Below are 13,337 nucleotides of genomic sequence, written 5' to 3'. Positions count from 1 at the left end.
CGTTATATGAAGCTGAGACATGTACACTTAGTAAAGAGGAAGAGAGAAGAATAGAAGAAGCATTTGAGATGCGGATTTGAAAGCTGATGGAAGGGATAAAATGGGGAGACAAAGTGGGAAATACGGAAGAGCGGGGGAAGAGAGAGAAATTTTAAAGGTAGTCAGGAAGAGGAAAAACAATTGGCTTGGACACTGGATGGGAAGAGCTTGTTTACTGATAGATGCTATGGAAGGAAAGGCGAATGGAAGAAGAAGAAGAAGAAGAAGAGGACGCATAAGACACCAGATGGTAGACAGTGTAAGGATTGGAAACAATTATGATAAAACGAAGGGGATAGCAAAAGACAGCACTATGCGGAGAGTTACGTACATGTGAAGACCTGCCCTAGGGCAAAACAATGATGATGATGATGATGGTGGTGGTGGTGGTGGTGATGATGGAGTTATAAATCGTGGCACAGCTTATGATACTCTGATGAGCGTTCGTGGCCTTGTCAGACACTTGGTGAGAGGTATGTGTCTTGAGTGTTTGATACGCCTCTCCAGCCTCCTCCCCAGAGCTTCCATGCCGACTCGCGTATTCCCACTCGCGGCCGCGGTTATAATGCCAGCACACGACACACCAGACAAAACAACGACGTATTGATCAGCATATCTAATCGGAAACGTTTATTAACGGACACAGATTAACCATCTGTACTTCTACACGTGTAAAGTAAGGGTCGCCAGCCTCCCTTTTATCCACGAGAAATCTACATCTAAATGTCTACCATGCAGTTCACAATTAAGTGCCTGGCAGAAGGTTCATCGAACCACCTTCAAACTATTTCTCTACCGAAACTTCCTGGGAGATTAAAAGCTAGTGCCTAGACGGGGACTCGAACTCGAGACCTTTGCCTTTCGCGGGCAAGTGCTCTACCATCTGAGCTATCCAAGCACGACTCACGACCCGTCGTCAAAGCTCAATTCTTCCAGTACCTCGTCTCCTACCTTCCAAAAAACACAGAAGCTCTTCTGCGAACCTTGGAGAACTAGCCCTCCTGGAAGAAAGGATTCTCTACCGTTCCACTCTCGAACAGAGTGCGAGAAAAACGAACACTTAAATCTTGCTGTGCGAGCTCTCATTTTTATTATTTTATTATGATAATCATGTCTTCCTATGTAGATGGACACCAAGATATTTTCACACTCTGAAGAGAAAGCTGGTGATTGAAATTTCATGAGAAGATCCCGCCGCAAGGAAAAATTCCTTTGTTTTAATGATTGCCACCCCAATTCGTGTATCTTATCCGTGGCGCTCTCTCCCCTATTTCGCGATAATAAAGAATGATCTGCAGTTCTTTGGACTTTCGATGTTCTCCATAAATCCTATCTGATGCGTATTCCACACTGCAGAGTACTGCTCCAGAAGAGGACGTACAAAAGTAGTGTGGGCAGTGTCTTCAGTAGAGTACTTTCATTTTCTCTGTGTTGTGCCAATAAATAGTAGTATTTCGTTTGCTTTACCCACAAAATCCTATGTGATCGTTCGAACTTAAATTAGTCGTAATTCTAAAACTGCGACGTCTAACTTGCAAAACCACCAGCTTCAGCAGTACTCCACTACTCCACCTCCTCGCATGGGAACGCACTTACAAACTCTTTTCTGAGCGCAGTACAGCTGGGTATCATTCACTTCCAGTTTGGTATTCTCAACACTCCTGGAACATCACCTCCACCCCACAGAGCCAACTCCCTTCCTACAAACCCGAGAGCTGTCCATCAATACCCAATGTCGCGAGGTCCCAGCTGCTCCACAAAATTGTTACATCATCTTGTAATATCCTTGCCTTTCGGTTGATCAAACCTAGGAACATAATGCAGACATTTTCATTAGCCATTTCTTGCTCACACTGACAGCATTCTACGGTTAAGTGGAGCTTCCTTCTGTATGTTTCCAAAATTTATTTCCAAAAAATGTTGGAAACCATTTATGTTCATGGGAGTCATCAGCCCTTTAGCTAGCGTAGCAAAGCTGAGCAACAACCCATGCTGAACGTTTAGGCAAAGACCAGTCCATAATATCTGGGCTGCACAAAACCCCCTTACCCAGATCCCATAAACCGGCTGTGGAGCCCACAACAGCCACAGGTTTAGCCCAAGAGTGCGGTCAGGAACGATGTGTTATGTATTGTGTCTACAGCGAAGTTCAGCGTACATGTTTCTTTTCTTTTTTATTTCTTCACCTTCACCTTTTCTGCACCAATGTGAAATATTCGTGTCAATGAAGTAATAACCTTTCCATTGTGATTTCGAGAAAATCAAATAGATTTGCAGAACTGACCTGTTGAAAACCCACCAGCAGCTCATGGAACAGTTTGTACATGCCCTAAAGTGCCTGTTACGAATCTTATCAAAACGATCAGATACAGGCAAATAACAAACCCTCATGCCTCACGAAGTATTGGAACAAATTACACCTTTAGACTTTAAGAACAGTTGGTCCAGTTACACGATTGGCGTCTTAGAAGGAACAGAAAGTCTAACCAGTGTATAGAGACGTTTGCTAACGAGATTTATCTTAGTTAGAGAGTTTATCTTCGTCTGGTCATCTGTTCATTCTACTACAGCCTGTTTATACAAGCAATGTTAAATCCTACCAATAAAAAAAGAACTCCCTTCCAGCATTATTTTATAACAGAACATATGTTTACAGCCTTCACACAGTATAATAAGCGCTGGTAAAAAAAGGTCTAAAGTATGATTAATATACATGACACCTTGGCCTAGACAGCGGACAGAAGTTTAACACCAGCTAAATTTAACGATTCAGGACATTTTCTTTTACTGATACGACGACAAACATCTTCCGCGCGTTAGGGACGAAGAAGGTTTGCTCAGTTGTTTCCGTCACAGGAAGTACCAGCCTCCAGCGAATCCTGCGTGCAGAACTTCTATACTCCATCCTAGTCATCGAGGCCTGGAGGCATCGTATCGTCCACCATTGATCTTCGCCCTGCGCTGTTGACAATCCGCTGCAACGGCGCCAGATCATCTGGGAACAAGATCACGAGAAAACACGTCAGTGGTGGACAAATAGCACTAGGGCGCAGACGAGATTTTTCTGCATAGCATACTCAAAGGAGCATCCTCGAAATGGAAGCATACACCCAGTGGTTACCGGGTTTACACACCTTCCGCTAACGATTGTAGTACATATTTACAATTAAATATCACCAATTTGACCTCATTTTTAAGCTAAAAAAGCACACTTACAAAACGTAAGTCCCTGAAATCGACCCCGGGCAAAAATTTGGGCTATAATTCTGACAGTACCTAGTTATGACTTTCTGTAAATATAGCTTCTATATTTTCGTACGCATTGCTTGTTTGTTAATCGCTCTCCCCAATGCAGCCGACCAATGTCCAAGCGTTAGGAACTACACAGTAGAGTGAAAGTCAGAGCTCTCCTATTCGCGGAACGATGTAGACGACGACGGAAGAGGAGGGTGGAGGTGGACACATCTGGCAAACGTGTTTTGATATTTTGTTCGAAAATACATATTATTCCACACAAAAAATAGTACGTAATATGAGTACGAAATACATCAATATCAAGCATATATTAGTTCCTATTGTATAACAATTTTCTCGTATTGATATTCTGCACACATACACACACACACACACACACACACACACACACACACACACACACACACACACACACACGCACACACACACACACACACACACACACCTCAAAATCAAAATGAATAAACCTGAACAATTGAAGATTATAAAATGAAGTTAATGATTTTTGTTTTACAATTTAATTATGCAAATCACGTTCAATAAAGCGCATGTTTTGTAAATATACTTAACTTCAGCAACGCCAGCTTTAAACTCCAAAGAAAATAAAGGCACACTGGCAATGTTTATCGATATAAATGCCACAGCATGCGTACCAAATATGTTCCAAAACCTCGAGTTCTGTTGGTGATAAAAAGATAAGGTCCAGTGTTTAGGGTAGCCCTTGGGCTTAGGGGCCATTTGTATGCCCAATGTAAGGATGGTCTTAGTGTCACCACCCTACAGTACAGGGCCAAAATACGAATATTACGTACTTCCTCTTGATTAGAGAAATCTAGCAAAGTCATTGGTTATTTTTGCATTTGATGTGGTCTACTATGGACGTGACTGGACTTCCAGAAGAACAATTAGTTCATAGGTGGTTCCTCGGAAAATTCCATCATAAAGATCTTTTTACTGAATTTTAGCCCTCACCTTGGTATCAAAACTCAGCCGAGGGTTCCAAGACGGTTATGCACAGCAAATGTCTGAAACCTTTACGATATATTCCTAAAATCCCGATTTCGAACAACCTTGAAAATTTTCGTGATACCTTTATGTGTTTGCAAGATATAGAGGTTCAAAGTAACCCTACTTCCGGTATGAAGTGAAATCTAAGAAATAACTAACCACAGGAAATTGCTCAAATTTTTACGGTACATTATCTAGGAATTTATCTAATTTATGTAGAAGCGCCATTGCCCCGTTTTCAATAATTTTTACCTGTTGTCGATAAACATTCGAAAAACCAAAACCCAGCCGCTGATTCCGCGACAGCTGTGCATAATAAATGGCTATAATTTTTACGATGTATTTTTAAGATCCCGATCTCGAACAATCTTGAAATTTTTCTGCATATCTTCATCTGTTTCCGAGATGCAGAGGGTGAAAGTTATAATACTTTTACATTTAAAATATGGACGTGATATCTAGTATGAGGCGAAAAAGTAGTTTATAAAGCGATGTAGTACGGGGAAATATGCTGTAAAGTGTATCGGTTATCATATGGGACCCCATGTTGTAACACTGAAGAACGCGGTGCAAAATTTTTGTACGCGTAAAAAACGATCTGAGGTGTAAAATTAGTTTCACACATGTAAACTACTTGCGGACCTCGGGGAAGATCAGTTTGGATTCCGTAGAAATGTTGGAACACGTGAGGCAATACTAACCTTACGACTTATCTTAGAAGAAAGATTAAGAAAAGGCAAACCTACGTTTCTAGCATTTGTAGACTTAGAAAAAGCTTTTGACAACGTTAACTGGAATACTCTCTTTCAAATTCTGAAGGTGACAGGGGTAAAATACAGGGAGCGAAAGGCTATTTACAATTTGCACAGAAACCAGATGGCAGTTATAAGAGTCGAGGGACATGAAAGGGAAGCAGTGGTTGGGAAAGGAGTGAGACAGGGTTGTAGCCTCTCCCCGATGTTATTCAATCTGTATATTGAGCAAGCAGTAAAGGAAACAAAAGAAAAATTCGGAGTAGGTATTAAAATTCATGGAGAAGAAGTAAAAACTTTGAGGTTCCCCGATGACATTGTAATTCTGTCAGAGACAGCAAAGGACTTGGAAGAGCAGTTGAACGGAATGGACAGTGTCTTGAAAGGAGGATATAAGATGAACATCAACAAAAGCAAAACGAGGATAATGGAATGTAGTCAAATTAAATCGGGTGATGCTGAGGGGATTAGATTAGGAAATGAGACACTTAAAGTAGTGAAGGAGTTTTGCTATTTAGGGAGTAAAATAACTGATGATGGTCGAAGTAGAGAGGATATAAAATGTAGACTGACAATGGCAAGGAAAACGTTTCTGAAGAAGAGAAATTTGTTAACATCCAGTATAGATTTAAGTGTCAGGAAGTCGTTTCTGAAAGTATTTGTATGGAAGTGAAACATGGACGATAACCAGTTTGGACAAGAAGAGAATAGAAGCTTTCGAAATGTGGTGCTACAGAAGAATGCTGAAGATAAGGTGGGTAGATCACGTAACCAATGAGGAGGTATTGAATAGGATTGGGGAGAAGAGGAGTTTGTGGCACAACTTGACTAGAAGAAGGGATCGGTTGGTAAGACATGTTTTGAGGCATCAAGGGAGCACAAATTTAGCATTGGAGGGCAGCGTGGAGGGTAAAAATCGCAGAGGGAGACCAAGAGATGAATACACTAAGCAGATTCAGAAGGATGTAGGTTGCAGTAGGTACTGGGAGATGAAGAAGCTTGCACAGGATAGAGTAGCATGGAGAGCTGCATCAAACCAGTCTCAGGACTGAAGACCACAACAACAAACAACAAATTTCTTTTGACATGAGTTTGTAAGTAGGCTGTTTAGGTTTTTATGTTGGTAACACCACGTAGCACTCTGAATGAAAATCACTGACTGTGCTGTGTGCAGTCTGTGGCTGGTTTGCATTGTTGGAATATTTGCTATTGTAGTGTTGGGCAGTTGGATGTGAACAGCGCGTAGCGTTGCGCAGTTGCAGTTGAGCCACCAGCAGTGGTAGATGTGGGAACAGAGATGGCAGAATTTTGAGAGCGGACGATCTGGACGTGTGTACATCAGAAAGAGTAAATTTGTAATTCTGTATATCATGAACTGATATGTATATGATGACTTTTGAATATTATTAAGGTAAATACATTGTTTTTTGTCTATTGAAATCTTTCATTTGCTAACTATGCCTATCAGTAGTTAGTCCCTTCAGTAGTTAGAATCTTTTATTTAGCTGACAGTATTGGTATTCCCTATATTGCAGTAGTTCGAGTAACGAAGATTTTTGTGAGGTAAGTGATTCAAGAAAGGAATAGGTTATTGTTAGTCAGGGCCATTCTTTTGTAGGGATTATTGAAAGACAGACTGCGTTGCGCTAAAAATATTGTGTGTCAGTTTAGTGTTGATCAGAGTAAGTAAAGAGAGAAATGCCTGAGTACGTTCAGTTTGCTCATCTGTTTGAAAATCGAATAACGTAAGAGGTTTACCAGCACAGTCTTTCATAATTTTTTAAGGGGAGGTTTCAAGTTACATGCCCTGCTGTGGCATGGAAAAGAAGGGAACCAGTGGAAAAATGTTCCTATCAGAGCACAAAAAATTTTGACTATGTTCCTGTTTATATAAAAGACTCTGACTGAAAAGTGGGGTACCAGCTGCCTCGTTGTACCTTCCTCACTGCCTTTAAAAATTTTCCCAAATATTTTGGCATGCGAACATATTCACGCTTTTCTATGCTGACAGAGAAGATGAGAGTGGCGGTGGCAAAACCACGGAATAGTACTAAAGACTGGAAGATAGTGGACAGTGGTTGCGTTAAGAGCGACGGAGACGATGGCAGTGTGAGAGAAAGAGGGGGACACAGTGCCAGTGGAACAGAGTTGACGGTGAGAGAATAGTGCTAGGAAAAGAGTGAAGGAGACAGTGTCAGGTAGTGAGAGAGGAGAATAAAGAGAAAGAGAAAGTGATTATAGTTGAGAGGCCGTGATAATGAGAGACAGAGTGTATCACAATGACAACGAAAAAGAGAGAGATGCTGAGAGAGAAGAGGCAACAGCAGTAGGAAGGAAGGAATGAGATATTAGCAGTAACAGAGGACAAGAGGGAGACATTGACAATGAGAGGAGACTGCAGTAGTAGGGCAAAACAAAGGGGGCTGTGTAAGAGAGGAGACAATGATAGAGAGACACAAGAGGAAATGACAATGAACTGGGCTGAGCGAGTGAGTGAGAAAGAACAACTAGGAGTGGATGGGTATGAGCGACTTACAGCAATGGACTTCTGGGTGTGAGGGGGCCGCAGTTAGGGGAGCTTCTAGAGGTCTGAGGTTAGATGCATGTTAAAAAGAGTGCGAATATGTTCGCATGGCAATTTTTTTGGAAAAATGTATAAAGGCGCTAAGGACGGTAGAATGAGGCAGCTGGTACCCCACTTTTTAGTCAGAGTCTTTTAAATAAACGCCGGCCGGAGTGGCCGTGCGGTTCTAGGCCCTACAGTCTGGAACCGAGCGACCGCTACGGTCACGGGTTCGAATCCTGCCTCGGGCATGGATGTGTGTGATGTCTTTAGGTTAGTTAGGTTTAATTAGTTCTAAGTTCTAGGCGACTGATGACCTCAGAAGTTAAATCGCATAGTGCTCAGAGCCATTTTAAATAAACAAGAACATATCTGTATTTTTTGTGCTCCGATAGGAGCGTTTTTCCGTCGGTAATTATATAGTCCCACACTACTTGTTTAATGAAGCACTAATTTGTTTGTTATTTGCGCTGCATTTGCGGATCTCGAAATAAAAAGTTCATGGAAAAGTAGTCTCTGGCATCATCTACAGGCTAGAAACTGTGCACTTTCTTACAGTGTACAAAGAGTGCTACCAATGTCAAGACAGTATTTCACAAACTCCTTACTCAGTCCTGTGTACATTACTTCGCACTCGACCATTAGGCGGCTGCAGTGGGGCGGAGCAATTACAAACAAGCAGCGCACGTGTAAGTTGGAAAGCTGCACTTTCAGGAGGCCGTAACGTCGTGTTATCATAATTATGGCCCAAATTTTCATAATGGTTCAAATGGCTCTGAGAACTATGGGACTTAACTGTTGAGACCATCAGTCCCCTAGAACTTAAAACTACTTAAACCGAACTAACCTAAGGACATCAGACACATCCATGCCCGGGGCAGGATTCGAACCAGCGACCATAGCGGTCGCGCGGTTCCAGACTGAAGCGCCTAGAACCGCTCGGCCACATCGGCCGGCCCAAATTTTCGAGTGGGCTGTTATCTTGCACATGTGTTATTGTCTCCTTAAAATATGAGGTCAAGTTAGTAACGTTTCCTTGTTAGACGAATCGAATGCTGATCTACAACGATGCGCTTCTGAAGCGTTTTCGAGAAATCGAACTTCAGAGTTTCGCCATTATGTTGAATGCCTTATGAAAGTGCCAGCGGTCGAGCAACAGCGTTATGGCAGCCAACTAAGGCGGCACATTAGAGGTCTGCCCGTGTTGCCTTTGCGTCACTTCATTTCATTTTTCCCCAGTCTTCCACCAAATATTTGTATTATCACAACGAACCATGTTTCGTCAGAAATCAATAATAACTGTAATGACAATCGTATATGAATGAATGGTCTCACGGTGATATTTACTGATAAGATTCTTTCGAGCTTCCAGCCACGTGAAGTGATCTGAAGTCTACGAACTTTCGGCCTAGTACTCCTGAGCCATGGTCAAGTTGTGATTGTCTTTTGGCTGCTGCTGCAGTCATTATACACTATGTGATCAAAAGTATCCGAACACCCCCAAAAACATACTTTTTCATATTAGGTGCATTGTGCTGCCACCTACTGCCAAGTACTCCATATCAGCGACCTCAGTAGCCATAAGACATCGTGAGAGAGCAGAATGGGGCGCTCCGCGGAACTCAGGGTCTTCGAACGTGTCAGGTCACTTGTGTCATACGTCTGTACGCGAGATTTCCACGCTCCTAAACATCCGTAGGTCCACTGTTTCTGATGTGATAGTGAAGTGGAAACGTGAAGGGTACAGCACAAAAGCGTACAGACAGACCTCGTCCGTTGACTGACAGAGACCGCCGACAGTCAAAGAGGGTCGTCATGTGGAGTAGGCAGACATCTATCCAGACCATCTCACAGGAATTCCAAACTGCATTAGGATCCACTGCAAGTACTATGACAGTTAGGTGGGAGGTGAGAAAACTTGGATTTTATGGTCGAGCGATTGCTCATAAGCCACACGGCGCCTCGGTTGGTGTAAGGAGCGTAAACATTGAACGATAGAACAGTGGAAAAACGTTGTGTGGAGTGACAAATCACGGTATACAATGTGGTGATTCGATTGTGGGCGACGCCGGCCGGAGTGGCCCTGCGGTCCTAGGCTCTACAGTCTGGAACCGAGCGACCGCTACGGTCGCAGGTTCGAATCCTGCCTCGGGCATGGATGTGTGTGATGTCCTTAGGTTAGTTAGGTTTAATTAGTTCTAAGTTCTAGGCGACTGATGACCTCAGAAGTTAAGTCGCATAGTGCTCAGAGCCATTTGAACCATTTGATGGAGGGTGTGGGTATGGCGAATGGCCGGTGAACGTCATCTACCAGCGTGTGCAGTGCCAACAGTAAAATTCTGAGGCGGTGGTGTTATGGTGTGAGTGGGAAAACCGATCCAATTAATAGTGCTCTGCTTGACACAGTCGTATCGGTTAAACAAGTGGGCGTAACGTTGCAGAGCGGTATGAAACGAGACGACGATGTGAGGACGGTAGTAGGAAAATCGAACGGTCCACTTCGGTTAATTGCGAGAATTTTAGTGTGGTTCATTTATAAAGGAGGCAGCATATGGAACACTAGCGCGACCCGTCCTTGAATACTGCTCGAGTTCGTGTGATCCCCATCACTTCGGATTAAAGAAAGGCTTCGAAACAATTCAAAGGCATACTGCTAGTACCAGTAGGTTAGATCAGCACGCAAGCTGCTAGTACCAGTAGGTTAGAGTAGGTTAGCTCAGCACGCAAGCTGCTAGTACCAGTAGGTTAGATCAGCACGCAAGCTGCTAGTACCAGTAGGTTAGATCAGCATGCAAACTGCTAGTACCAGTAGATTAGCTCAGCACGCAAGCTGCTAGTACCAGTAGGTTAGATCAGCACGCAAGCTGCTAGTACCAGTAGGTTAGATCGGCATACAAGCTGCTAGTACGAGTAGGTTAGATCAGCACGCAAGCTGCTAGTACCAGTAGGTTAGATCAGCACGCAAGCTGCTAGTACCAGTAGGTTATATCAGCACGCAAGCTGCTAGTACCAGTAGGTTAGATCAGCACGCAAGCTGCTAGTACCAGTAGGTTAGATCAGCACGCAAGCTGCTAGTACCAGTAGGTTAGATCAGCACGCAAGCTGCTAGTACCAGTAGGTTATATCAGCACGCAAGCTGCTAGTACCAGTAGGTTAGATCAGCACGCAAGCTGCTAGTACCAGTAGGTTAGATCAGCACGCAAGCTGCTAGTACCAGTAGGTTAGATCAGCACGCAAGCTGCTAGTACCAGTAGGTTGGATCAGCACGCAAGCTGCTAGTACCAGTAGGTTAGCTCAGCACGCAAGCTGCTAGTACCAGTAGGTTAGATCAGCACGCAAGCTGCTAGTACCAGTAGGTTAGATCAGCACGCAAGCTGCTAGTACCAGTAGGTTAGCTCAGCACGCAAGCTGCTAGTACCAGTAGGTTAGCTCAGCACGCAAGCTGCTAGTACCAGTAGGTTAGATCAGCATACAAGCTGCTAGTACCAGTAGGTTAGATCAGCACGCAAGCTGCTAGTACCAGTAGGTTAGATCAGCACGCAAGCTGCTAGTACCAGTAGGTTAGCTCAGCACGCAAGCTGCTAGTACCAGTAGGTTAGATCAGCACGCAAGCTGCTAGTACCAGTAGGCTAGATCAGCACGCAAGCTGCTATTACCAGTAGGTTAGCTCAGCACGCAAGGTGCTAGTACCAGTAGGTTAGATCAGCACGCAAGCTGCTAGTACCAGTAGGTTAGCTCAGCACGCAAGCTGCTAGTACCAGTAGGTTAGATCAGCACGCAAGCTGCTAGTACCAGTAGGTTAGATCAGCACGCAAGCTGCTAGTACCAGTAGGTTAGATCAGCACTCAAGCTGCTAGTACCAGTACATTAGCTCAGCATGCAAGCTGCTAGTACCAGTAGGTTAGCTCAGCACCCAAGCTGCTAGTACCAGTAGGTTAGATCAGCACGCAAGCTGCTAGTACCAGTAGGTTAGATCAGCACGCAAGCTGCTAGTACCAGTAGGTTAGATCAGCACGCAAGCTGCTAGTACCAGTAGGTTAGATCAGCACGCAAGCTGCTAGTATCAGTAGGTTAGCTCAGCATGCAAGCTGCTAGTACTAGTAGGTTAGATCAGCACGCAAGCTGCTAGTACCAGTAGGTTAGATCAGCACGCAAGCTGCTAGTACCAGTAGGTTAGAGTAGGTTAGCTCAGCACGCAAGCTGCTAGTACCAGCAGGTTAGATCAGCACGCAAGCTGCTAGTACCAGTAGGTTAGATCAGCATGCAAACTGCTAGTACCAGTAGGATAGCTCAGCACGCAAGCTGCTAGTACCAGTAGGTTAGATCAGCACGCAAGCTGCTAGTACCAGTAGGTTAGATCGGCATACAAGCTGCTAGTACGAGTAGGTTAGATCAGCACGCAATCTGCTAGTACCAGTAGGTTAGATCAGCACGCAAGCTGCTAGTACCAGAAGGTTAGATCAGCACGGAAGCTGCTAGTACCAGTAGGTTAGATCAGCACGCAAGCTGCTAGTACCAGTAGGTTAGCTCAGCACGCAAGCTGCTAGTACCAGTAGGTTAGATCAGCACGCAAGCTGCTAGTACCAGTAGGTTAGATCAGCACGCAAGCTGCTAGTACCAGTAGGTTAGATCAGCACGCAAGCTGCTAGTACCAGTAGGTTAGCTCAGCACGCAAGCTGCTAGTACCAGTAGGTTAGCATACAAGCTGCTAGTACCAGTAGGCTAGATCAGCACGCAAGCTGCTAGTACCAGTAGGTTAGCTCAGCACGCAAGGTGCTAGTACCAGTAGGTTAGATCAGCACGCAAGCTGCTAGTACCAGTAGGTTAACTCAGCACGCAAGCTGCTAGTACCAGTAGGTTAGATCAGCACGCAAGCTGCTAGTACCAGTAGGTTAGATCAGCACGCAAGCTGCTAGTACCAGTAGGTTAGATCAGCACGCAAGCTGCTAGTACCAGTACATTAGCTCAGCATGCAAGCTGCTAGTACCAGTAGGTTAGCTCAGCACGCAAGCTGCTAGTACCAGTAGGTTAGCTAAGCACGCAAGCTGCTAGTACCAGTAGGTTAGATCAGCACGTAAGCTGCTAGTACCAGTACGTTAGCTCAGCACGCAAGCTGCTAGTACCAGTAGGTTAGCTCAGCACGCAAGCTGCTAGTACCAGTAGGTTAGATCAGCACGCTAGCTGCTAATACCAGTAGGTTAGATCAGCACGCAAGCTGCTAGTACCAGTAGGTTAGATCAGCACGCAAGCTGCTAGTACCAGTAGGTTAGCTCAGCACGCAAGCTGCTAGTACCAGTAGGTTAGATCAGCACGCAAGCTGCTAGTACCAGTAGGCTAGATCAGCACGCAAGCTGCTATTACCAGTAGGTTAGCTCAGCACGCAAGGTGCTAGTACCAGTAGGTTAGATCAGCACGCAAGCTGCTAGTACCAGTAGGTTAGCTCAGCACGCAAGCTGCTAGTACCAGTAGGTTAGATCAGCACGCAAGCTGCTAGTACCAGTAGGTTAGCTCAGCACGCAAGCTGCTAGTACCAGTAGGTTAGCTCAGCACGCAAGCTGCTAGTACCAGTACGTTAGCTCAGCACGCAAGCTGCTAGTACCAGTAGGTTAGCTCAGCACGCAAGCTGCTAGTACCAGTAGGTTAGCTCAGCACGCAAGCTGCTAGTACCAGTAGGTTATATCAGCACGCAAGCTGCTAGTACCAGTAGGTTAGCTCAGCAC

At 44.5% G+C, this 13,337-nt stretch overlaps 1 protein-coding gene across 1 annotated transcript in view; it reads right to left on the bottom strand.

Moving 5' to 3' along the window:
* Window positions 1-2,783: 2,783 nt before the first annotated feature.
* LOC124778006 overlaps window positions 2,784-13,337 on the bottom strand; it is a 60,193-nt gene continuing 49,639 nt past the window's right edge. Inside the window, exon 3 of the mRNA XM_047253580.1 lies at window positions 2,784-3,034. Within this exon, the coding sequence (XP_047109536.1) occupies window positions 2,946-3,034 (89 nt within the window). The 3' untranslated portion in view covers window positions 2,784-2,945. The remainder of the gene's footprint in view (window positions 3,035-13,337) is intronic.

This window comes from Schistocerca piceifrons, chromosome 2 (assembly GCF_021461385.2).
Source record: "Schistocerca piceifrons isolate TAMUIC-IGC-003096 chromosome 2, iqSchPice1.1, whole genome shotgun sequence".
Taxonomy (NCBI): Eukaryota; Metazoa; Arthropoda; class Insecta; order Orthoptera; family Acrididae; genus Schistocerca; species Schistocerca piceifrons.
The sequence above is the reverse complement of the archived record's forward strand: the minus strand, read 5'-3'. Positions and strand labels throughout refer to the sequence as shown.